Consider the following 27,802-nt stretch of genomic DNA (forward strand, 5'->3'; position numbering starts at 1 on the left):
TTATGTGCATGTCTTGTTATTATAAGCTTCTCTCATGAACACATGAATATTATTTATCTAGTTGCTTTATCTTAATAGAAGCAACTTTTTCTCAATTTGTCCTGTTCCTTATATATGTATGGTCGTGAAAATGTTTGCTTAATTTAAGTATTAATATTAATGTGTACGTTTCCAAAACATATTTTTGTCGATGTATTCCTTTGTTTTGTTGTTAAATTTATTTTAAACACAATAATCACAAGAATCACATTAAATATAAGTATATTTCTATAATGTTAACTATCATAAATACATTGGACTGACAATTCAAAAGACTTGATACATCGTTGCTTATTAAATGAGTGTGCACAGTGTTCATCCCTAACAGTTCTGAACACGATTACCATTATGTTTGAAATGTAAATCATGTATGCGCCGAAACGCAAGAGACCTGTATTTTGACATTGAAACTGAAAAGTTAAGCATTGCAAGCCTTGGTATAAGTAATATGAATGGTTCCGAGCAACGACCTTATTCCGATTAAATTTCCGAATAAAAGGCATTCATAGTAAAAACACAACCATTTTGACACGTTTATACTGTCTTTTAAACGGACCCGTAGAAAATAATGTAATAAATTTCTTACACCAATGCGTCTTGTCGTTTAATTTGTGTATCAATACTACAAGGAAAGACATAGGCAATAAATCAAAGATTTTAAGTGAAATTCCCGTTCCTTCCATATGATTGAAAGCACTGCTTCTTGTCCCCGCATTATTATTTCTTGAAGATCTCTTTAAACATGATCGTGCTTGACTTGAGCCCTGGGAACCCGTCGTAAATCATTGACGTCGTTTTACTGATTCCGGGCTGATACAAACCATTAAGGTTAATATTCATGTAACAATCATTATACCACCATCCACCTTTGTACAATTCAGCACAATTGCCATCCGCGAACTTGTCGGAGTCATGATCATACGTACTGAAGGCACTTCCAACGGGTGTACGTGAGGAGGTTGTAAAGAATGTATCACTGGAGGGTTCAACTGGAAAATAAACAAATATTTGATAAATTTATCGTTTTAGATAACATGTTTATACTCAGGTGAGGCTTAAAGTTATTCAACAGAGAGCATTAAATAATTTATTTTTGCATAACATGAACTCATTAAAAATTTTAATGAAGTAGCAAATATATTTCTGAACCGTTATAAACAAACAATTAAACGAACAAATGAATGTTAAAAAATTTACATATAAACAAGCAAGCAACAGAAACATGCAAACAAACATAGTTCGAGCGAGAAAATAATAAACAAGAAAAAAAGGTAGCAAAAGCCAATGAACAAACGTATAGACAAGCGAATAATTACCACCATGCGACTTTAATTGTGCCCCAAGATTTAGTGTATAGCGAGGTCCGGGTTGTAGTCTGAAATTGCCATATACATCATAAGCCTTTCTTCCGTCGTTGCGTGTTATGTTTACGCGAAGTTGAAAATAACCGTTCGATGTTATCTCGTAGATGTATTTAAGTCCTGTGAAATCCAACAATGTTTATTTAAACACCGGTTGCATAAATATCCACAACATTGTTTAAAGTGCAATTGCATGATTATGCGAGCTTTTCTCTTTGGGATCCCGACGACAAATAATATGGAACAGATGTACAAGTTAAGATAAAAAGCGCCATCATTCTTTCAAAGTGCTCGTCGTCGAAACCCACTGCATGTATTCCTTTATATCCCGTGGAAGAATCGACTGTGACAATATTATTTCTTCTCATGTTATTGCGACACGTATTTACAAATCAAATAACACCAACGTTTGAATGACTTCATTTCGAATTATAAAGTAATGAAATGATATAGAAACGACAAAGTCTAACACACTCAAAGATAAAATAGTTTTAACATCGCGTCAGGTAATAAAACACCTGATTAATAATCAACGAGAACGAAGTTTTCCTAACAAGTTCCTCTCACGGTCAATGAAGAACCACAGTGTATTTGAGAAAGAATGGGTTCTAACGATAGAGCATACTAAATGTTTCTACAGTGGTTTCTAAGTACGCGGATCTTCGCCGTTTAACATATGTAGTCAGTAAAACATGTTGCTCCTCCATTTAACAAGTTTTGGATGGATGGTTTAAAAAAAAACATATATCGAACAGAGATCTTTCATTGGTTTCAAAAGTAGCACAAGGGTAAAAATATATAATGTTGTATCATCGTGGGTCCAACAAATCGGTATACAGGAATCGTTGACGATCCTTTTAATGTTCTTTGTAAATTCGGGAACAAGAAAATGTTATTGTGCATTAAATAAATCTTTTTGTGATAGGTATTTGCATGTAAAATTAAACAAATCTGATTAAAATTTGACGTTAATACGGGACCCCGGGTGGGTGAAACCCGAAACATATTTTCTCCCATGCGTATGTTTCATGTCTTATGTGCGCCTGAACATGTCCTTATAAGTGCGATTCTTCACGTGTGAACGTACACTTCTACACGTGACCACATGAAGTTGTATGCGTGCTCATGTAGGATTCGTAACAGACGCATGTTCAGTTTTTAGGTTGTGTACGTACAAGTTTTAACGGGCGCACGTGAAACTCTTTATTGACAAGGCTTGCATATGCGCACAATGAGTTTTGTATGTGCATACGTAAACCCGAAAGGGTCAATTGGCGGCCTAAATAGCATTTAATTAACGCATTAATCCGCTAATTGTTATTTCAATTGTATTATATATACTGAACAATTAATTCAAATGATTTAAATAAAATCAAAAACATTTTTTTTGTAACGAAATGCCCTAAGAATAAAAAATACTTAGAAGTTCCCACGCCTATCAAGACATTCCCGCAAGTAACTTGATCGATCCCATGACAAACTATGTCATTAAAACGAGGTAGTTAGACACGGATAGCATCTGTGCAAACAATTCTTTTCTGATGTTACAATCATTATATAATATTTATGTGCGTTCTTTGTATACAAGTGTTGTATATACGTAAAACATTTACCTAGCCAATGTTCACCAACAACATCGCCGAAACCATATTCATAATTCCTAAAGTTTCTGTGAAAATCAACACTTCCGTCGAAACGTCTTTGAAATATCTGGAACAAATCATCGTTAAAACATTTTAACATAATTATCTATGTTAAACTGTAAACTGGAAACTTGGATTCATGAAATACGAAATAAATATTCAGTAGATACAAGTAATATGTTTATTTTATGACATTTTACTTCAAAAAGGGTGTATTCCGGCCAACCTCCTCTATACATATATTTGTCAACGTACACATTTAGCCAGGTATGAGTGAGTGGAATGGTGATATTTTATGTATTAGTAAACTGCCGTCCATTCGCCCCAACCTGTCTACATGCCTCGGTGCACTCGTATATTTGTGTGAATTGATAGTGTGGGGACATTGCATTTATAATGTGACTGGTACTTTCGTTAATTCTCCTCCATAAATCAATATTTCACAGTTCACCTGTTCCTTCTTGTGAATAAGTGGATTTGTGACATTACATTTATAAGTAAACAGATACGTCCTCCCATCTTACTCCGACCGTCTCCATGTCACGGTGCATCTGAATCATGTAAACAGTGAGTGGACAGGTTACAATGTATTCATAGTCACACTTATAAGTTGCAGGTCGGTCCCATGACTCAGTCTGAATGTCAAAGTACACGTGAACCTTGTTGTGAGTGAATAGGTGTGTAATACTGTATTTATAATCAAATTCATTCTATCGCCCATCATCTTCCAACCGTCTCTATTTCATAATGCACCTTAACCTTCATGTAAGTTAATGGAATTTGCATATTGTATTCATATTTAAACCCATACAACCGTTCATTATTCTGCTGCAGTTTTCAGGTGACAGTATAGTGTATATTGGTGTTAATGAGTGTTGCGTCGATATTGTATTTATAATGCAGCTTATGCTATTGTGCATTCTCCTCCATCCGTCTCTGATCCGCATAACACGTATATCCTGTTTAGAATGAGTTGAGAGAGGATATTGTATTTATAATATAACTGATAATACCGTCCATCCTCCTCCGTCCGTCCCCATGTCACAATACACCTGGACTTTGGCGTGAGTGAGTGGAGTGGTAAGGGTGTAAACACCACTAGGCAGAGCAACACTACTGCTTAGTAGCTGTGAGCAATCTTTCACTGAGCAAAGAGCAACATGATAAATCAAAACATCAGATTTTTTATATTTTGTAAGCATTTCAGTACTTTTCGAATTCGTTTGTATTACAAAGAGAAAAACATAGGAATTGATTATTTCGATCATATTTTCAAATTGTAATAGCGATATTTGTCTTATGTCGTACATTACTCTTACACAATATTTATCAAATAAGTTGTTGTGATATGCGAATTATACCTGGTTATGATGAATAAAAAGAAAGACATGTACAACATTACATCGACATGACGCCGTGTAACAATCATGTGTTTGTATCGTCGCGCCATGGCAATCTTTGCCGCCGTGTAACGGTGCTGGATTGTCGCACGCTCGAGTCCGTGTCTGGTTACAGTGAGATGTACATAGGGACCATGTAGTCCATGAACCCCAGTGTCCGTCAACTAAAACAATAACTTATATCAAAAGATTTTCGATGTTTATCTGAAAGCTGTTTGGTTTAATCATTGGACTGCATATCATAGCACATTAAGCGCATCAACAAAATATTTTACATTTTAAAATTAATTATTCTTAAGCGTCATGACCATTGAATATTTCAATACATGTATTTGTATTTTGTATTTGAGTTGGAGTGGGCGTATTGTTAATCAATTTTAACTACCAATTTACGTGTTGATCACAACTTCTTTAAGCTTTAAGGCATAGTTTCCAAATAGTTTTGAATATAATAACTTAAACATTTGTCATTGTAAAAACAGTGTATTTGCGTAGCATGGGCAGAACATTAGAAACAGAAGCTCATATGAACAAATCATGTGGTGTACAATACACCTTTTTCGTATAGTTGGCGAGTATGATGTCGATGGTGTACAGGCCTGTTAATTGGTAGGAAAAAGTAATTATTTGAAGTTCAAACAAATGTCCTGCTCTTGCAAACAATAGTACACATTCGAATACAGTTAATGAAAATACATAGATTTCATAAACCGAGATTGTACATTCATTTTACGAATGTTGTTCGCGTGAATTTAAAACAAAAACATAAACATGATATAAATAAATGATGACACAAGGATTCGAATTAAGACTTTGTCCGAGATGTATCATCAACACTTTAGATTATTCATTGTGTATATTTGCCATTTATAATTAAAGGAGGAAAATACACAATATTTCTCTCCTGATTATGTATCTGGACTTTCTTAGATTTGCCTATTTGCAAACCTTCAGCATGTTTATTGAGTCAAGGATGCATACAACAACAAAAATGTCATCAAACTTATCATTTTAAAATGCATTATGCTAAGAATATGGTATATGCCGTATATATCTTTATGTAATTATTATTTCTAGCATGGCCCGCGCTAGTGCTTTATTTTGTCAGCATCTCAGGGGCCTATTTTTCGTTTCTATTTAAAAAATGAGCTACATACCAATTGATATAATTAATCAACTTGTAAAATTGTTGTAGAAAAATAAACCGAACATGTATCTGATGTCGTGCATAGCTTTATAATATCAGATTAAGTTTGTTACATGCGATTGATACATTGTCATGATTAATACAAACTAAATTAAACATGTAAAACTTTACCTCGGCATGGAGACGTGTAACAATCTCGTGTGTCCGTCGTTGGACCATGGCAATCCTTGCCGCCGTGTAGCGGTGCTGGATTGGCGCATGCTCGAGTCCGTGTCTGATTACAGTGAGGTGTACAAAAAGACCATGTAGTATGAACTCCAGTGTCCGTCAACTAAAATAATGACTTCGATTGAACAGTATTTGTTGCTTGTCTATAAGCTGTATGACTGAATCATCTAAGCATATTCTAGGACATAAAGCGCGTGAAGAACATGAATTGCATGTGAGCATCCAGTATTGTTAATCTTCATGACAATTGTATGTGTCAACAAAATTATAGAGTTTGAGTGAGCGCATTGTTAATCAATTTTCAAAGTATCATATTTTTCCCATTAGTAAAAATAATTAGTAGATAGTAGTAATAGTAGTAGTAGTAGTGGTAGTAGTAGTAGTAGTAGTAGTAGTAATAGTAGTAGTAGTAGTAGTAGTAGTAGTAGTAGTAGTAGTAGTAGTAGTAATAGTAGTAGTAGTAGTAGTAGTAGTAGTAGTAGTAGTAGTAGTAGTAGTAGTAGTAGTAGTAGTAGCAGTAGTAGTAGAAGTAGTAGTAGTAGTAGTAGTAGTAGTAGTAGTAGTAGTAGTAGTAGTTGTTGTAGTAGTAGTAGTAGTAGTATTAGTAGTAGTAGTAGTAGTAGTAGTAGTAGTAGAAGTAGTAGTAGTAGTAGTAACAGCAGCAACAACAACAACAGCAGCATTAGTAATAGTAGTTATAGTAGTACTAATAGTAGTATGTTATGTTATATCAGAGCATTGCCTGCTTTGACCAGCTATATATGCGTACAGAATATTTACACATGTTACGCAAAATTTGATTGGCTGACTAACTCGGGATCTCGAGATAGCGAAAATTCTCTCCTCTTTTGTTTAATGCACTCTGCCTTTTTTTTACTGCACCGCTCTTTTTTAATTGTACGCCGCTTTTATTTAGTTTTGCACTCCTCTTTTTTCTTTCTCGTGCTCACGACATAGCTAACTCGTGGCCACGAGATAGAAAAAAGAGGACAGCAATTTAAAAAAAGAGAAGTGAATATCACCTCTATGCCACCGTACCCTCCTGATTTTGCAACTGAACATTCTTAGTTTTACCAATTTGCAATACCACGCTCAATTACGCATATTTTAACGACACATAAGCATGTTCATTGCGTCAAGGGTGCATACTACAACACAAATGTAATCAAACTAATTATGTTCCAATGCTTTATGATAAGGGTATGGTATATGCCATACATATTTTTATGTCATCATTACGCGGCTTGGTGCTCGCTAGCGCTTAATTTTGTCAGCATTTCAGTATGCAGCTTGTTTGTTTCCATTAAAAAGAGAGCTACTTAGCAATTTATCAAGTTGATCATCTTGTTTAATTGTTGTAGAAAAACAAAACCGAACATTTATCTGATGTCGTGCATAGCTTTATACAAAATATTTTCAGATAAAATTTTGTTACATGCGATTGATACATTGTCATGAATAATACAAACTAAATTAAACATGTAAAACTTTACCTCGGCATGGAGACGTGTAACAATCTCGTGTGTCCGTCGTTGGACCATGGCAATCCTTGCCGCCGTGTAGCGGTGCTGGATTTGCGCATGCTCGAGTCCGTGTCTGATTACAGTGAGATGTACAAAAAGACCATGTAGTCCATGAACTCCAGTGTCCGTCAACTAAAATAATGACTTCGATTGAACAGTATTTGTTGCTTGTCTATAAGCTGTATGACTGAATCATCTAACTGCATATTCTAGGACATAAAGCGCATGAAGAACATGAATTGCATGTGAGCATCCAGTATTGTTGATCTTCATGACAATTGTATGTGTAAACAAAATTATAGAGTTTGAGTGAGCGCATTGTTAATCAATTTTCAAAGAATATCATAATTTTTCCCGTTAGTTAAAATAATTAGTAGAATAGTAGTATAGTAGTAGTAGTAGTGGTAGTAGTAGTAGTAGTAGTAGTAGTAGTAGTAGTAGTAGTAGTAGTAGTAGTAGTAGTAGTAGTAGTAGTAGTAGTAATAGTAGTAGTAGTAGTAGTAGTAGTAGTAGTAGTAGTAGTAGTAGTAGTAGTAGTAGTAGTAGTAGTAGTAGTAGTAGTAGCAGTAGTAGTAGTAGAAGTAGTAGTAGTAGTAGAAGTAGTAGTAGTAGTAGTAGTAGTATTAGTAGTAGTAGTAGTAGTAGTAGTAGTAGTAGTAGTAGTAGTAGTAGTATTAGTAGTAGTAGTAGTAGTAGTAGTAGTAGTAGAGTAGTAGTAGTAGTAGTAGTAACAGCAGCAACAACAACAACAGCAGCATTAGTAATAGTAGTTATAGTAGTACTAATAGTAGTATGTTATGTTATATCAGAGCATTGCCTGCTTTGACCAGCTATATATATGCGTACAGAATATTTACACATGTTACGCAAAATTTGATTGGCTGACTAACTCGGGATCTCGAGATAGCGAAAATTCTCTCCTCTTTTGTTTAATGCACTCTGCCTTTTTTTTACTGCACCGCTCTTTTTTAATTGTACGCCGCTTTTATTTAGTTTTGCACTTCATCTTTTTTCTATCTCGTGCTCACGACAAAGCTAACTCGTGGCCACGAGATAGAAAAAAGAGGACAGCAATTTAAAAAAAGAGAAGTGAATGTCACCTCTATGCCACCGTACCCTCCTGATTTTGCAACTGAACATTCTTAGTTTTACCAATTTGCAATACCACGCTCAATTACGCATATTTTAACGACACTTAAACATGTTCATTGCGTCAAGGGTGCATACTACAACACAAATGTAATCAAACTAATTATGTTCCAATGCTTTATGATAAGGGTATGGTATATGCCATACATATTTTTATGTCATTATTACGCGGCTTGGTGCTCGCTAGCGCTTAATTTTGTCAGCATTTCAGTATGCAGCTTGTTTGTTTCCATTAAAAAGAGAGCTACTTAGCAATTTATCAAGTTGATCATCTTGTTTAATTGTTGTAGAAAAACAAAACCGAACATTTATCTGATGTCGTGCATAGCTTTATACAAAATATTTTCAGATCAAATTTTGTTACATGCGATTGATACATTGTCATGAATAATACAAACTAAATTAAACATGTAAAACTTTACCTCGGCATGGAGACGTGTAACAATCTCGTGTGTCCGTCGTTGGACCATGGCAATCTTTGCCGCCGTGTAGCGGTGCTGGATTGTCGCATACCCGAGTCCGTGTCTGGTGACAGTCGGATGTACAAAGGGACCATACAGACCATGAACACCAATGTCCGTCAACTAAAACAATTAAAACATACAACAAAAAATGGTATCAAGCTTATTATTTAAATTGCATAATGCTTCTTTAATTGTATATGCCTTATTTATCTACATGACATTTTCAAAAATAAATGATTAAAGCAGCAATATTTAAACGATTCATTTAGGATTGTTGATACTTACTGACATTTAAATTATTTAAAAACTTTATACAATAGTTTCGAACAAAATATGACCATTTTTTTACTTAGCTCATTGCATATCATACCTATTTTTTACTGTATAAACTTTGTAGTTTTAGGGACGTTTTTTTATTATATTATAATTGCCAAACTGAATTATGTAAACAAGGACCAATGAATAAGATAATCAGTTTAATTACAATTCCATCGCTTATAATCAATTCGTTTATTGATATTTGGATTGCTAAACAGCTAATGGTAATGACTGCCCTATATGGCTGAATTTAGTTTACTTTGTACAATGAGGAAATCACGTGACCCCACGGAGCTACTTTTGACCATATACTTGCAGTCAATATTCGAATAGTTTGGTAAAAGACCACGATATCATATTCCATAAAAATCACAAATCTCTGGGTGTAATTGGTATTGTGTTAATTGGAGTATGAATGCATATGCCTTACGGCATTATTCGCCCTAGCGCTTTATGATTCATTTGCCAGTTTGAACTTTGCGTTCAAAAGTTTATCTTAAATAAAGTTCAATTCGTATGTCACATCATATGTCAGATTATTTACCATAATTTAATATTTGGTGTTGGTTGAAGTTGCATTGTATTGAGTTTAAGATATAAAAAACAAGCACATACGTTTTCAAGGTAGAACATAGAAATACCGCCCTTTTTCCAAATTGTAAGAAAAATAACGCAGGCTTCGCTTTTAAGAATAGTTCCCTTAATATATGCGTTTATCAGTATGCGGTAGCAAAATAATTCAAACATGAACATTAGACATACCATAGTGTGTGTTTTTTTCTAAGAATTAACGTTGTGGTAACAAAAACGACAACTGAAATTAAAGCAAATTAATATCCGTGGCATCAAGGACTTGAAAAAAACGGAAAAGCCAGCATGCGTCACTCTTTACGTTGTCACTGATTTATCAGTACAATTTTTTCATGTTTGGTGTAAGTGGTTACTGTTAAAAAAAACACCTGTGAGTTAAAGGAGTGTCCCAAATCAAGTATTACATGTACGCATAATATTAAGCATAATAAAAGACGGCTGCAAACGAAACTACTAACGTTGATTGCAGTTATTGCCATGCCAGCCCTGTTCACATTGACAAAAGAAGTCAGTTGATCCCGAGGAACAGCTGCCATGCAAACACGGACTACCAGAGCATAGGTTTAGATTTGAAATTATTATCAACTGAATAAATAGATAAATGACTAGTTGAACATATGTTCCTGAAATCGATACCTTCGTGTATTGTAATGCATGAAATTGCTTGGTAAAATCATTTTACATTTGTCAAACCAGTTATACGGTAATTGTTGTTATGTTTGCTGTTTAACTTATGCCGAGTATAGAATGAACATAGATACAATGATCATTACTTAACCGCATCCATCCTCTGCTTAAATAGACATGTAAATATTTATACTTGTATAATCCAGCATAACTGCATGTGAAGATTAATTATTTAAAAAAGTAACGTTCCGCTTGAATTTGTATCATGGCTTAAATAGCAGTAATTTAATGCAACAATATAATGATAAATATAAGTATGTACCGGGGGGTTGTGGTAGTGTATGCGTTGTTGTCGAAGCAGTAGAGGTAATTACTGAAAAAAAACGTAGAGTTTAATTAATTCTAATGAAAAACCAATCACGGTCCTATATCCATAGATAGAGTACACTACTTCCAAAAATGTTCTATTTAGATTGCTGTGAATTAGTTCGGGTTGGTTTTTGCACTTCAAGGCGTGATGACAGAGTATACAAAAACTATCTATAAAAGCAATTTCTAAGTTCCAATTCACTTGTCCCGTGGACATTAAAGTATAATAGAGCCATTTGAACTCACTTCCTGTCTTCTTTTGAAATTGTAAAATAAATAGTTTAATGCGATTGAAAAGCTTCATGTATATGCTAATCTAGATTTGAATTGCGGTTGTGTGTGATTGCTAGTCTCGTAATACAGCAAAATGGCATTCATATAAATATATCGTCATATTAGTAGCAGAATACTCACTCGTTTCACAATGGACTCCCTCGAAGCCAATCGGGCACATACAGAAGAATGTGAGAGAGTTTCCGCTGCTTATGAAGCACGATCCATGTACACAGGGGCTTGGGAAACACGGATTGGCAGGGGTTGTAGGTGCTGAAACATGTGTTAATGTTCATGAAATTCTACAGCAAATAATCCGTTTTATTCTATACAAAGAAACACAGTGGAACTTAAATATGTTTAGTGCAAATCATTAATTTTAGTATTATCTTAAATACAAATACAATAAAGCAAACTTAGACCAATACTACGAAGAAACATTTCCCACAAACTTAATTTTATGATCGTATCAGTGCTTTGTGAGCACATATATCAAAGTTTATTAAACCTGCGGTCGTTGATGTAGTGGTGGAAGGTAATGTTGTTGAAGTTGAAGCTGCAACAAACAACACACAAACATAAACATCATTGTGTTATTATGTAATTTTGAACTTGTTAATGTGACTTTGTGTTAAACATCCGATAATATAATGAAAGGTAAAATAAATTAATTTACATTAAGCGTATGATAATCAATAAATATTTTGTGTTAGTATCTTGGTCGGGCATCAGTAAAACGAAAATATATAACAACTTCTCACAAGCAAAATATTTAGCCAATTTTATTTGGATTTTGACCTAGGCTATGTAGCTTTTTAATTTAATTTCAATTCCGCACATTTTTAATTCATTGTAATATCTAACTTCACAAATGGTTCTATGTCCGACTATAACTGCTGCCTGCAAATGGGACATGTAAGTTATAACTGAAACAAAAATCATAGAGCTAAGTAGATCTTTGTAGATCTTAAGGAAAACTAATCCTTTCACTATCTCTATGGAATAAGAGAATATAACTTTAAAACCATGTTCTTTTTAAATTTATGTTAATCAGTCCGGGTTGATTCATGCAATTCAAGACATTATGACAGAGCATATATTTCGTCTGGGTACTTTTCTCTACAAAATCACTTCCGTTTCCATTCAAGCTGCTGTTTTTGTAAATGTGTCACATTGTTTTATATGTATAGTCATATATATATTGGCCACACAATTTATTTCACTGTTGTCTCATGATATTTTCTGTACAAGAATTTAAAATGGAGTGAGTTCATTGAAAATAAAGACATTATCTTAAAATATACAAAACTAATGTCTAGCCCAGTAATATATTTAATATCGTTATTTCAAATATGACAGTATTCGTGATCTCATTAAAAATTATGCAAATATCGTTTATGTAATTTGCTAGAAATCGTTAGTTTGTTTTTGCTGTTACTTTAGACATTTCTAATTGCTCTTTATAATTCACTTGTATTTTGATATAAATGGGTTGATGATGTTAATGTTAAGGTTTCTTATATAACGATACGCGATGTTATTTTAATCCGCTTAGTGTAAATCATTAATTGTATTATAATCGTATAGCAAACATTATAAAGAAAACTTAGAATAACACGACTTAGAAACATTACCCACAAACTAACAGATTTGTTATTTCCTGTACGACTGTTATAAAGCTTTGTGAATAAATATATAATAGTTAGCTTAACCTGAAGTCACTGAAATAGTAGTTGAAGTTGATGTTGTTGAAGTTGTCGCTTTAACAAACAACACACACACATTTATATTATTGTGTTCTTGTGACAGCATGTTCCATTTAATGTGAATATCGGGGAAAATCCGTTTCTATCATGAAAGATATAAAACAATACATATATATTTATACCTTGTTTATTTTACAAATCTTTTGTTGCAGGATCGTGTATTGCATCATTAAAACACAAACATATAACAAGAACGCTCTCAATATAAATAAAAATGACTAATTTAATATGTATTATGACCTAGAATAATTAGTACAGGTATGCAGCGGTGGAATTCAATATCCGATTCACAGATTTTCTAATTCAAGGTCATGCCAACCTACAAAAAAGGGTTAATTTCCACCAATAACTGTTGCATACACATGCAATTAACCTTTGTTATAAGAATTTTGAAACCTTGTTACATGAAAATTATTTATTCATTTTCGACAAAAACATTCATCTTTAAGATAATAACAAGAATTATAAGTCACTGTGTATGATGAACGGAAAGTTGTATTTATTCACATGATTACATAACTGTTTTATTTAGCCTACATAAGCGCTCTATAAATAGCAATTTCTAAGTTCCAATTCACTAGTCTGATTGACATCAAAATATACTTATGCCTTTTGAACTCACTTCCTGTCGTTGTTCGATATTGTACAATAAAAAGTAAAAAAAAAAGTTTGAAAGACTGTATGTATATAAATTGAATTGCTGTGGTGTTTATTTGCGAGTCTCGTAATACAACAAACAAATTTTTAAAGTACAATTCATTTTAATTTTTAACACTTACCTGCTATCTCTTAGCTATACTTTTCCAAGGTGGGTTAAATCGTCCGGAAAATAATCAAGCTGGTAACCGTCCACCTCTATAATGAAACCAAATCATGTTAAATATAGTACAATGGAACCTAACAGGAAAACAAGAACCACAACTCATCTTCCTTTTACAAAAAAATAATTAGTCAATGAGCGGGGTAGGAGGTGGGACTTACCGATAGCAGGTAAGTATTTAATCATTAAAATGAATTTTACTTTTACTAAAAAAAAATTGTTTTTATGTCATAAATACGTTACCTGCTATCTCTAAGCTGATTTTGCAGCTGCGGCGGGAGGTTCGCATATATTTTCCCATCGCAGCAGAAACCATATCCAGAGTTTTCAGCCAGAGATAGTAGAATCATGTCTTCAGATAATCTTCGTTAGTACAGTATTGTACTTAATACTCAGATGGCACTAGTGAACTTACGCCATAGAAGAAACTACAGTTTGAGCAAACACAAGAGGACCCAACAAACTTGCTTGTTGGCACTCAAGAGAACGAAGATAAAAAGAGGAAAAGAGGAGGTGGTCGGAGTCCTCCAAAAAGCAGCTTGAAGCACTTCAGAAAGTGGGGTCTGATTAATATAAGCCCACGAAGCCGAAGGAGCTCTTAATTCATTCGGACTTATCTTTAACAGGGATAAATCCCTTAATGAAGAAGAAGAGTACGCCTTCCTCATGGTCGAGGCTACCCAACAAGAAATAGAAGCCGCAGACACATCGCCCCCCCCCCTTTTAAAGGAATGAAAAGACTTACGAGAACCTCGAATAGACTTTACTCTTTTAAGGTAGAACTTCAGAGCCCTGACCGGGCAAAGGAGTCTATCAATATCTTTATGTCCACAAGTTATAGAAAGACTTGGAACTTTGAAGGGGTTGGAAGCCATAGAGGGGAGTTGATTTTTTGCAAGGAATCCTGGCTGACATAACAACGTAACAGATCGATCGGAGGAGTCAAACCGAAGATGGCCATCCTCGATAGAAAGAGCATGAATTTCACTTCTCCGTTTTGCAAAAGCCATAGTAAGAAGAAAAACGGTCTTCCAGGTTAGAAACTGTAACGAAGCCTGATCAAGAGGTTAATACGGAGCCTTAGTAAGCGAACAAAGAACACAAGCTAAATCCCATTTAGGAGCATGTGTTCGAGATACAGGACGTTTAAGTTCCATAGCTCGAATCAGTTCTAAAATCGCTGGATCAGCACAGACTTGTGACCACTTACTAAAAGCCAATGTATGCGAAATCATAGATCTGTATCCTTTGATGGAGCTAAGAGACAGTTTCTTATCATCAAAATGATAAATGAAAAAATCCGCTATGCGTCTAGCAGAGGGATTGAGAGGATCAATTTTCACTCGAATACACCAATTAGAGAAGAGTTTCCAGCGAGCATCATAGACTGCTCTGGTGGACTTTCTCCTGACGGAAGCAACGAGGGTTGAAGCCCTGACAGAAAAACGTTTCTTCTGCAGCGATCGCCTGATAACGACCAGACGTGTAAGTGGAATATTTCTGCCTCTTTAAGACAGAAGATCTTACCTGTGAGGAAGTTTCCTGGGATAATCGTACAGGAGACCGAGAAGATCGTTGAACCAAGATCTCCTGGGCCAATAAGGTGCGATCAGGAGTATCCGGCACGAGCTCACCCTGATGTTCGCCAATATTTTGGGAATTAGAATGAGTGGGGGATACGCGTAAGCATCCAGTTGGTCCCAAGCGAACTAAAGCGCGTCTACTTCCCACGCTGCTGGATCGAAGACTGGACTCACATACATAGGAAGTATGTGGTTGTGTCTGAACGCAGATAGGTCGACCAGGGGATAACCGAACTTGAGAAAGATCTGATTGGTCACTTCTTTATGACGTGTTCACTCCGAAGGAAGTAACTGGTGTTTGCGAGACAAACCATCCGTCAGGGCGTTGAGGCGACCTGGTATATATTTTGCCAGAAGATAAATGTGGAGTGTCTTGCAAAGAACAAGTAATTTTCAGGTTTTCAGATACAGGGAGTGAGAATGAGTTCCCCCTGTGCCTGGATGTAAGTCACAACTGAAGTGTTGTCTGTTGACACCATCAAACAAGAATCTCCAAGATGTGATTGAAATTGAGATACAGCTAGAAAGACTGTTCGCATTTCTAGATTGTTGATATGAAGATGAGATTTCTGATGAGACTACAACGCTGAAGTTATTAGACTGAGAGGTTCCTGGTGAGCACCCCAACCTTCCTTGCTCGCATCCGTTATAAGATATAATGACGGTTGCGGAGGAAGAAGTAGTACTCCTGCCACGAGAGTCTCCTCGTCTAGCCACCACTGAATATGAGACACTAATGACGGAAGGATTGGAATTTGTGTTCGCAGATTGCCTGGAGACCATTTCCAACAAGCTGAGAGATAGTGTTGAAGATGACGTAGGAACAGACGTCCCAACTGCACAAAGTCTGCTACTGACCTCAGGATACCGTTGAGAGAGATAAATTCTAGAGCTGTTATATGAGATTGGGACAAAACGCAATTGAGCTTCGCCAGAAGGTCTGATATACGTTGACGTTACACTCTGACCCGATTGATGTGGGTCAAGAAATTCATTCCCACGAAAGTGAAATCCTGAGAAGGAATATGGTCTGATGTGTCTGCATTTAAAAGGAGTCCTAAGGAGAGGAGTTCCTTCAAAGAGAATTCTAGGTTGCGCAGAAGCAATTAACGATCGAGCTGGTGTAAGGGCCAGTCGTCGAAATACTGAATAAGAAAAATCCCGTGAAATCGGAGGTTTGCATCGACTGCAGCAATTAGTTTGGTAGAAACTCGTGGGCAGTCGCCTTTCTTCCGCCTGTTTTTCCAAGAAACCGAGAATGGAATCTGGAATATGGATGCGGGGATACCAACTCTATAGGGACGCGAGAAAGTGGAGGCCTTTTTTCGAATTGAAAATTAAGGCCTGTTGTAACATTAGATTGAACCCATTTGTCCGATGTTATTTGAAGCCATCGATTTAAAAAGTGTAAAAGTCTGGCCTTGACTCGTATTTCCGGCATCGGAGGTGGTGGCGGTAGAAAGGGTTGGGCTCTAGGGCTAGTAAGGATGGTCCGCCCCTGCCGGCAGAAGGTTTCCAGTTCATCTGATTTGGCTTGGATTTGCCCTTTTTACCAAAATCCTTACCAGAAGACCTCTGAGAAAAAGAAGGTCTGGTATAGGAAGAAGACCTGTTAGGAGCCGATCGTGAATAAAAGTAGGTCTTTTAGAGAAAATATTGCTTCTCTTAGAATTCTTGGCTGCTGGAACTGGTGGTGGTCTAGAAGCAGGACGCTTAAAGACCATTTGACGTTGTCCAGAGTTGTTTCTAGCTTACGAAGCATGAAGCTGGTCATCCCTGTCAGCTCCGATTGTTTCGTGTATCCTTCCACCAAAATATGAACCCTGATGCGAGAGGAGCCGTTCTGAGCAAATTCATACCTGGGTCCAAAAGAAAATCTTTAGGTTAAGACGAGAGGATAAGATCTCTACGAATCCTTAGCATCTCGGATATTGAAGAAGCAGTTTTGTGTGATAAAGACAATATCGTCCGTGAAAGATGAATGAATAAGTCACGGAGTTCCTAAGGAACAGAGTCCGACCAATCACAAACCATCTGCAAAATGATCGCCAACATAGCGTCTATCTGATTACTTAGACCTAATGATCTGCGCTCTCTCAATCCCCAATTTTCCAACATAGAGTAAGGAATTGAAACAGAGTTGGAAGCACTTCGCATATTAAAGGGGCCTTTTCACAGATTTTGGCATTTTTTTAACATATTCATTAAATGCTTTATATTTATAAATGTAAACATTGGATCGTAAAAGCTCCAGTAAAAAATCAAGAAAAAAAATAAAAAAAGGAAAAGAACATTGCCCGCAGCAGGTTTCGAACCAGTGACCCCTGGAGTCCTGCCAGAGTCCTGAAGTAAAAACGCTTTAGCCTACTGAGCTATTCCGCCGAGTACACATTTTTGACGTATTTTATACCATATATAAGCAATCTTCGTAGTTTCACAAAATTTAACGACAAAAACAGAACTCTCCAAATTATTCAATCGTTTCGCGTTGCAACGCTTTATAATTTTTAGGTTTTAAAATTGTCAAAAGATGCATATAATGGCTATATTAGACCATGGTTAATGTTCAGTATTACTGTTTCCTCACAAATATCATAACTAAAACGAAAACTTACGAATCTGAAACAACTTTTTTCAATTTTGTCAATTTACCAAAGCGTGAAAAGATCCCTTTAAGTAAAAGCTTGTTAATGACCGGATCCGGACCCGAAAGCTTGGACAAATCCAACCGGAAGTCGGATCTGGTACTGAAGGCTTGTAGCTTTTACTACCTTCGTGATGTTTAGGATTAGACATGTCCTTAGGAACTTTCCACGGCTTTCCTCGTTTTGGAATAAGTTTATTAGCAGATTCCACGGAGTCTGGAACATACGTTCATAGACCTGATTATTAGAGGCCAAATAGTGATTGGCATCACTGTTCAACTCTGCGTCTGATTCAGCTGAACTCTATGCAAAACCAGTGGTATGCATGGAGTCGGAAAGAAAGAAGTGGGAATAACAGGAACATTATTTTGTGCCAGATTGGAATTATCTGGTAAAGAAGAATGACCATCCACCAAGTCAGCAAACTGATAATGTAAACCGGAAGTTGACGGTAGATTATCAGTATTGACAGGCACAAAATGTCCAGACAAATTTTGAATCCATAAACTATCAGGATTCGCCGGGGTAGCAGCAGGGGGTACACGACTAGACAACGAAGAAGATACTCGTAGTGCTGCCAATGTAGCCGTAGTGGCGAGATGAACTCCTGAATTCAAATCTTGAGAGCTCAATGAACTAGGGTTCAAAGACAACTTAAGCCTAGTGACTGCAACACGTGTGGATGTCAACATGGGAACTGACACACGTGGCATGGAGAAATGAGATTCCGTTAAGGAATAAGAAAGTGAACGTCGATATGAATGGTAGGCACGGTGATGCCTACGTGAGGATCGTCGACGTCCTTTATCTCTGCGATGCCGAAATCTAGATCGGCTACGCTGAGAGCGAGATCTCCTAGAATAGCGTCTCCGTGAGCGTTGACTGCTCGATTAAGAAGAGCGTGTACGATGTCTACTCCTATTGTAGTCATTTGTTGATGACGAAGAGGCATTCGACGAAATAGAAGAGGAGTATGAATAGTCCGATAATGACGAACGACTTCTTCTGACCGATGACCGGTGACCGGACCGGTCCCAGGTGACCGGTGACCGGTGCCATGGACTGGTGACCGGTGACCGGACCGGTCATATCATGACCGGTGGCGTCACCGGCCAAAGGCCGAAGTATGGCGGCTGTCATATGGTCTGACATTGATCAATGAGTCTCATTTGTAGATCCGCGATCAACGCCATCGGGCATAGACCGACGTAAGGTTTTCGTCATATGGTCTGACGTCGACCGACTACCGGCAATCAGCCCGTTTCGGTCAACATCCTGCCCGATACCCGGTCTTACTGGTCATCAATGACCGATAAAGTCACCTGGTAATCATCCTCTGTCGAAGTTTCTTCCATCCTTTTGCGACTTATGAATGTCCTCCGACGTTGAGCTCTCTGCCAAATGTCATTAGACCAAAAGTCGCTAACCGCACATTTGTTGTCAATTGTGCAGTGTGTACATGAAAGGCAGGTCTTGTGGTTATCCCACTTTGCCTAAACATGTCCGCAAGAACCTCGAGTTTGTAGGTTCATTTCTTAATTCTGTAATAAAAGAACAGAAAAGACACTACAAAGAAGCAATGATTATAACACAAAATAAAAAGTTAAAACAAAAAATGTACACAAAGTCACTTTACAATTGTTCTCAATTACCTATTGAAGAACAAGCACGAAATGCACGAAATGCACGAAATGCACGTGCTCCTGTACATGAGCAGGCTACGAAACAAAAAATCAGCAAATGCAGAAACAAACAAACTACTGCAATAAAAAATCAGAAAATAAACAGAATCATATTCAGAGGAAAGATAAATAAAATTTATCCGTAAAAAACCCGACAAACCACGACGAAAAGACCGAAAAATGTTAGAGCCAAAAAGTGGCGTGTTCTCATGGCTGTCCGGAAAAAGAAGATGAGTTGGGGTTCTTGATTTCCTATTAGGTTACATTATACTATGTTTAACCTGATTTGGTTTCATTGTAGAGGTGGACGGTTCCCAGCTTTATTATTTTCCGGATGATTTAACCCACATTGGAAAGGTATAGCTAAGAGATAGCAGGTAACGTATTTATGACATTAAAATGACGTCCATATAACTTTACCGTATTATGAGTAGCAAAAATAACCTTTTTTTCATAACTATTTATTTTCGTTTTATTACGTAGTATATTTAAAACAAATATTTACACGTTGTGTTGACTCAAGAAATATTCAGTGTGAGCTTTTGTGGCTGTCCCTTTCAAGAATACTCACTGGTTTCACAGTGGACTCCCTCGAAGCCAATTGGGCACAGACAGAAGAATGTGAGAGAGTTTCCGCTGCTTATGAAGCACGATCCATGTACACAGGGGCTTGGGAAACACGGATTGGCAGGGGTTGTTGGTGCTAAATCATGTGTCAATGTTCATTATATTACACAGAACATAATCCGTTTCATCTTATACAAATATACACAATGGAACTTAAATATTGTTAGTGCAAATCATTATTTGTATTATTATCTTTATTTCAAATACAATAAAGAAAACTGAGACCAATACCACGATGAAACATTTCAAAAAAACTTAATTTTATTATCGTATCAGTGCTTTGTGGGCACATATATCGAAGTTAAATACACCTGTGGTCGTTGAGGTAGTGGTGGAAGGTGACATTGTTGAAGTTGTAGCTGTAAAAAAAACACACTCACATTGACATTATTTTGTTATTATGTAAGTTTGGTCTTTTTAATGTGATTTTGAGTAAAACATCTGGTTATATCATGAAAAATGAAATAAAAGTGATATACATTAAACGTACGAGAATCTAGAAATCTTTTGTGTTAGGTTCTTTGTCGGGGATCTGTAACACGCAAAATATATTACAACTACGCAAAAGAATTTTTTTAATTGCAATGTCAAACTACACAAATGATTCAATGAACACCTATAATTGTTGCTTGAAAATTGGACATGCAAGTTCTTACTGAAACACAAATCGTAGAGCTTAGTAAATCTAATGGAAAACCAATCCTTGTCCTATCTCATAAGATAAAGAGTACATAACTTTAAAACCATGTTCTATTAAGATAGCTGTGAATAAGTCCGGGTTGGTTTGCGAAATTCAAGACATTATGACAGAGAATATATTTTGTCTGGGTACTTTCTCAACAAAATCAACTGCGTTTCCATTTAAGTCCTTGTTGTTTGTAAATGTGTCACATTGTTTTTTTATTTATATGCATATGTATTATGGCCACACAATATATTCACTGTTGTCTGATATTTTCTGTACACGAATTTAAAATGCAGTGAATTCATCGAAAATAAAGACATGATCTTATTATATGCAAAAATAATGTCTAGCCCGATAATATATTTAATATCGATATTTCTAAATGTGACAGTATGCTCATTGAAATTATGCAAATATCGTTAATGATATTTGCTATAAAAAAGTTCAGTTGCTTTGCTGTTACTTTAGACATTTCTAGTTGCTCGTTCTAGTTCACATGTCTTTCGATATGAATGAGATTTATGATATAAATTTTAGGATACAAAGATACACAATGTAAAAATGTAATTTTAATCCGTATTGTGCGAATCATAAATTGTGTTATAATCTTTATAGCAAACATTATAAAGAAAACTTAGAATAATACGACGTCGAAACATTTCCCACAAACTAAAAGATTTGCATTTCTGTTTAGACTGTTACAATGCTTTGTGAATAAATATATATTAGTTAACTTAACATGTAGTCGCTGAAATAGTAGTTGAAGGTGATGTTGTTGAAGTTGTCGCTGTAAAACTACAAACTCACATTTACATTCTTTTGTGACAGCTCGATATATTTAATGTTAATAGCAGGAAAATCCGTTTCTATAATGTTCATTTCAAGAATACATACTCGTTTCACAATGTACTCCCTCGAAGCCACTCTGGCACATACAGAAGAATGTAAGAGAGTTTGCGCTGCTTATGAAGCACGATCCGTGTACACAGGGACTTGGGAAACACGGATTGGCAGGGGTTGTAGGTGCTGAAACATGTATCAATGTTAATTATATTACACAGACATAATCCGTTTTATCTTATACAAAGAAACACAATGGAACTTTAATGTTGAATTGCAAATCATTATTTTTATTAGTATCTTTATTGCAAATAAAAAATGAAAACTTAGACCAATACCGCAAAGAAACATTTCCAACAAACTTAATTTTATGATCGTTTCGATGCGATGTAAGTAAATATATATTATTAAACTAAACCTATGATCGTTGAAGAAGTGGTGAAAGGTGATGTTGTTGAAGTGGGCGCTGAAACACAAACATACTTACATTGACAGTATTTGTTATTACGGTAGTTTGATCTATATTATGTCAGTTGGTGTTAAACATTCGGTTGTATCATGAAAGGTGAAATAAAATTAATTTATATTTAACGAATTATAATCTAGAAATCATTTGTGTTAGATCTGTGTCGGGAATCAGTAAAACGCAAAATATATTACAACTACGCACTTAACATATACAAGCAAAATAGTTTGCCCATTAAACTGGATTTTGACCTTGTTTATGCAGATGAATGATTTTATGTTAATTCCGCACTTTTTCAAATTCATTGTAATGTTAAATTACATACATGGCTCAATGCCACCTATAACTGTAGCTTGCAAATGGAACATGTAAGTTATTACTGAAACATAAATCGGTTCAGTATGCGTGATTTCATAGCGAATTATGCAAAAGCGTTAATGTAGTGTGTTAGGAAAACGTTTAGTTGTTTTGCTGTGACTTCGGACATTTCGAATTGCTCGTTATAATTCTCACGTCTTGTTGGTATAAAGGATGTTAAGTATGTACATGTTAGGGTTTATAAAGATACGCAATTTTAGTTTAATCCGTTTAGTGCAAATAATCAAATCTTTTGTTGCAGAGGATCGTGTGTTTTATCAGTAAAACACAAACATATAACAAGAACGCTCTTAATATAAATAAAAAGGGCTTATTCAATATGGATTTTGACATATAATTATTGATATGGGTATGCAGTGGTGAAATTCGGTACACAAATTTTCTAAATCAATGAAATGCGAACGTACAAACAATGGTTCATGTCCAACAATTACTATTCCATATACATTTCATGACACCTGTTTAAGTATTAAAAAATCATGTAAGATAAAACAAATGTTAATTCATTTTCGACAAAAAAAAACATTTAAAAATCAAAAGTAAAAGTATAAAGGTGTGTTAATAGTCTAATTTCGATATAGATCTTCAATCGACTTCACATTTACCCCCTGATCACTGGGTCATAAGTCGTCCGTTAACATTCGGAGCTGTATGCAGCCACGGTACTTTGGCTTATTTCCCTCACATGTACCCATTTACACACATGGGTGCAGAGGAGCAAATGTGGGACATATTTCTTGCTCAAGAAAATTCCAGTGGTAATCGTCCTAGCATCAGACCACTGCTCCCACATTTTAAAGATAATAACAAAAAATATCATTCATTATTCATCATGAACAGAGAGTTGTATTCATTCACATAATTAAGTAACTGTTTTATTTAGCCCACATTAGCGCTCTATAAATAGCAAATGCTATGATTCAATTTATTGGTGACATGTGGATCAAAGCATATACATGTCTGTCGAACTCGCTTTATAGTATCCTTTCGATATTGTTTAGTATGTAGTGATATAATATTAGAAAACAATATGTTCAGCTTAAATTCTATTCGATTTGCATTTGCGTTTGTTTTCGAGTCTTTTAATCTACAAAATGTATTTGATAACCATTTAATGTCATTTGAGGAGTAGAAATAACCTAGTTTCATAACTATAAATTTATGAAGTATTTTATTTAAAACATATATTTACACTTATTGTTGTGTTTAGTTCCCCTGAGCACGAAGCTTTAATAATGAGCTATTGTTATAGATGGCCCTCGGGCGTTCTTATATTTAAAATGTGTAAATTTAAGTTACCTACCGGTAATACCTGTACAAAGTGTGCCTTGATTACACATAACTCCTTGGCAAAATTTAGAGCATAGTTCAATATCGCCAGTTGCTCGCTTGCCAATCAAAGCATGGGTACCCATCTGGCCGGGACATGTCTGTAATATAGAATACAGGAGAAATGAAGCTCCAAAAACATTTAATTCATACAATTCTTGTCCGCTTGCAATTGACCAGTCGCCAAACACGCGACCGCTCCGCCAACTAAGTTGTGTTTTCATAAAACGCTTATTCCATTACTCCGACAGTCTTTGTTTGTTGGACCATGTGGCCGCAAAAAACGAAATCTTATTGATTATTACATGAGTTTGATTGACAGCTCGCGAGTGGTAAATTGATTAAGGCAAATGGATACTGACCTATTTAATACACAACAAAACATATAAAATGGCTTAAAAAACGATAACCTGTGGTAGCCGTCGGAAGCATTTTGATTTGAGAAATTCTTGAATGCGTATATGTCATTAGAGAAACTAGTGTACTTTTATTTCATATGAAAGGAAAATTGACAATTACCAAAACAATGCAAGACAATATAACATAATGACATTCAACATTAAATCCGATGCAGAGAATGAGGACTTCAATAGCAGCAACATGAAAACTTGCTTCCAACGTCATAAAGTACAATACTATACAACGCTTATTTTATGATAATGTGTTGATAATTCCACAACCAAAGGATTTAATAAAATTCGGCAATACAATAGACCGTTATAGTTTGTCGTTATAATATGCATATCAATATCACGCTTGTTTGAATAGTTGCACCCATGATAAACATATAAACACGACGTCAAACTAAAGGTGTAAATTGTATTATAAAGTCTGATGTGATACCTACCTGACTACTGTGACAACCGAATTCGTAAATTACCGTTCCATCAGGCTTCATTACGTACTTAGCATAGCATTCCTGAAAGTAAAATGGTTTCCATCGTTATTTGTGTTTGTTCAAGATATATAATTATCATTGATATCAGATAAGTGTCAAACTTTTAAAAGAACTTTACAATTATGAAAAAATATTAGGTTATAAATTGAATTACAATACATACTTGTCCGCCTGTACAGTTTGTGGTGGTTATACATGGCACACTGCTTGGCATTGGTGCACAACTTAAGCATTGTGTCGCTGCCACTGTAGTCAAATAATTATATTTTGCTGAGTATGGTCCCACAACAATTTATAAGACAAACATAGGAAAACTAAAGTGTCTTCTTTATTTTAATAACAGCTTAGGGAATTTTGACCTTATTGATAACTAAAATTTGTATCTGATCCAGAAATGTTAAGCGGAACAGTAAATCCACGCTTAATATTTTAGCGATATCAATAATGTATAAATGCAGATACTCGGCTTTTGAACGCCATAGCTGTCTTACGTTGTCACATTTCTTTCTGTCTTCTTTAGAAGGTGTCGTATTATGTCAAACCGTCGTGTTATCTTGTCCAAATGTGGTGTTGACTTGTCAAATTGTCATGCTATCTTGTCCAGATGTGGTGTTGACTTGTCAAAATACAGTCTTATCATGTCAAACAGTCGTGTTATCTTGTCAAAATCATGTGCTGACTTGTCAAAATACAGTCCTATCATGTCGAACAGTCATGCTATCTTGTCAAAATCATGTGCTGACTTGTCAAAATATAGCCCTATTATGTCGAAACGTCGTATCATGTGCTGACTCATATTATGTCAAACATTCGTGTTATCTTGTCAACATCATGTGCTGACTTGTCAAAACACAGTCCTATTATGTCGAACCGTCGTGCAATCTTGTCTAAATCTGGTGAGGACTTGTCAAAATACAGTCTTATTATATCAAACAGTCGGGTTATCTTGTCAAAATCATGTGCTGACTTGTCAAAATACAGTCATATTATGTCGAACAGTCGTGCTATCTTGTCAAAATCATGTGCTGACTTGTCAAACTATAGTCCTATTATGTCGAACAGTCGTGCTATCTTGTCCAGATGTGGTCTTGACTTGTCAAAATACAGTCTTATCATGTCAAACAGTCGTGTTATCTTGTCAAAATCATGTGCTGACTTGTCAAAATACAGTCCTATTATGTCGAACAGTGGTGCTATCTTGTCAAAATCATCTGCTGACTTGTCAAAATATAGTCCTATTATGTCGAACAGTCGTGCTATCTTGTCCAGATGTGGTGTTGACTTGTCAAAATACAGTCTTATCATGTCAAACAGTTATGTTATCTTGTCAAAATCCTGTGCTGACTTGTCAAAATACAGCCCTATTATGTCGAACAGTCGTGCCATAATAGGACTATATTTTGACAAGTCAGCACATGATTTTGACAAGATAGCACGACTGTTCGACATAATAGGACTGTATTTTGACAAGTCAGCACATGATTTTGACAAGATAGCACGACTGTTCGACATAATAGGACTGTATTTTGACAAGTCAGCACATGATTTTGACAAGATAGCACGACTGTTCGACATAATAGGACTGTATTTTGACAAGTCAGCACATGATTTTGACAAGATAGCACGACTGTTCGACATAATAGGACTGTATTTTGACAAGTCAGCACATGATTTTGACAAGATAGCACGACTGTTCGACATAATAGGACTGTATTTTGCCAAGTCAGAACATGATTTTGACAAGATAACACGAATGTTTGACATATTATGACTGTATTTTGACAAGTCAGCACATGATACGACGGTTCGACATAATAGGACTATATTTTGACAAGTCAGCACATGATTTTGACAAGATAACACGACTGTTCGACATAATATGACTGTGTTTTGACAAGTCAACACCACATTTGGACAAGATAGCACGACAATTTGACAAGTCAACACCACATTTGGACAAGATTACACGACGGTTTGACATAATAGGACTGTATTTCGACAAGTCAACAACACATTTGGACAAGATAACACGACGGTTTGACATAATACGACACTTTCTTAAGAAGACAGAAAGAATTGTGACAACGTAAGAGAACTATGGCGTTCCATACTCGACATTGGCTGCATTGCAACTTTATTCATTCGATTGCTTGTAAGTGCTTTTGCTGTGATTTTATTTTCTAAATCATTTTTGTTTCGTCTTTATTTTTATTAGATCATATTTAATTGTGATGTTTTACAGTCAGTTTTGACGTAAGTCTTATAATTTGGAAGAGCTTCAGTTTGACCGAAGCGAATCAATATCTACCAGAAATTAAGTTCGTCAGCTGGATATTGAATAAAAAGTAAGCTTTGTACAATTTAAAAGTTATATACATATTAAACCAATATCAACTTTGTGCTTTATACGTAAATAATAAATACTTGAAATGTAGAAATATAACGTCTCTTTAATCAAAGATTAAGTTAAGACAAAGACGGTTTATGCAAAATTGTTATGGGAGATAGTCGCATAATTCAATGCCTGAAAGTTCTATCAATGAACGAACGACCTTGATCAATCCGAATATTGGAGCAAACTATGTTGTTGCTACAGGTGAATTACCTGATTCGATGAGAAGAAACAACCAACCAACGAGAACAACAAGATGCATTTCTGAAATAGATTTTCGTGTCTTATTGCATACTTCAATATGTGCTAGTTTATGGAAACATTTAAATGAACATCCTATGAAAATTAGTATAAATATAAATATTAAGCAGTCAACAAAAGCCCACATGCATATCACATTAGCAAATTAAGGTTAACAGCAGGCGTTATTAAGAAAGTAAAAGAGTGAACGTACCAATTCATTACCTTCACTGAGGTTGCCGAAAATTGACTCCAGTCTAATTTCTGTGTCCATTTATTGCACTTCTTATCTTATCCGTCGTGAAAAAGCCGTCAGGGA

The 27,802-nt window shown here is 35.6% G+C and overlaps 1 protein-coding gene across 9 annotated transcripts; it reads right to left on the reverse strand.

Annotated features, from left to right (window-relative positions):
* Positions 1–628: 628 nt before the first annotated feature.
* LOC127845078 (neurogenic locus notch homolog protein 2-like) lies at positions 629–27,802 on the reverse strand. Of its 9 annotated transcripts, XM_052375743.1 has the most exons (20): positions 27,709–27,788; positions 27,457–27,507; positions 25,015–25,097; positions 24,801–24,872; positions 23,928–24,054; positions 22,199–22,246; positions 21,835–21,966; positions 20,567–20,614; positions 20,200–20,331; positions 11,641–11,688; positions 11,274–11,405; positions 10,813–10,863; positions 8,913–9,074; positions 7,429–7,473; positions 5,762–5,878; positions 4,446–4,607; positions 4,057–4,187; positions 3,014–3,110; positions 1,356–1,520; positions 629–1,028 (listed from the first exon to the last, which is right to left on the reverse strand). In XM_052375743.1, the coding sequence occupies exons 1-20, from the start codon at positions 27,755–27,757 to the stop codon at positions 757–759; spliced, it is 2,124 nt and encodes a 707-aa protein (XP_052231703.1). In that variant the 5' UTR covers positions 27,758–27,788; the 3' UTR covers positions 629–756. The 9 variants fall into 9 exon arrangements, 8 of the variants coding, with proteins under 8 accessions (XP_052231703.1, XP_052231705.1, XP_052231704.1 ...); XM_052375745.1 differs by lacking the exon at positions 5,762–5,878 and having other exon boundaries at positions 7,312–7,473; positions 27,698–27,802; XM_052375744.1 differs by lacking the exon at positions 5,762–5,878 and having other exon boundaries at positions 7,312–7,473; positions 23,937–24,054.

This window comes from Dreissena polymorpha, chromosome 9, assembly GCF_020536995.1.
Source record: "Dreissena polymorpha isolate Duluth1 chromosome 9, UMN_Dpol_1.0, whole genome shotgun sequence".
In the NCBI taxonomy this organism is placed as follows: Eukaryota; Metazoa; Mollusca; class Bivalvia; order Myida; family Dreissenidae; genus Dreissena; species Dreissena polymorpha.

Coding starts and splice junctions, on each gene's coding strand:
- LOC127845078 (XM_052375743.1), bottom strand. CDS start 27,757: ATGGACACAGAAATTAGACTGGAGTCAATTTTCGGCAACCTCAGTGAA. Junction 4,188..4,445: donor TTACACGGCGTCATGTCGAT/GTAATGTTGTAC, acceptor CTCTTTGCTCAG/TGAAAGATTGCTCACAGCTA. Junction 3,111..4,056: donor CGGACGGAGGAGGATGGACG/GTATTATCAGTT, acceptor GATTTGTTCCAG/ATATTTCAAAGACGTTTCGA.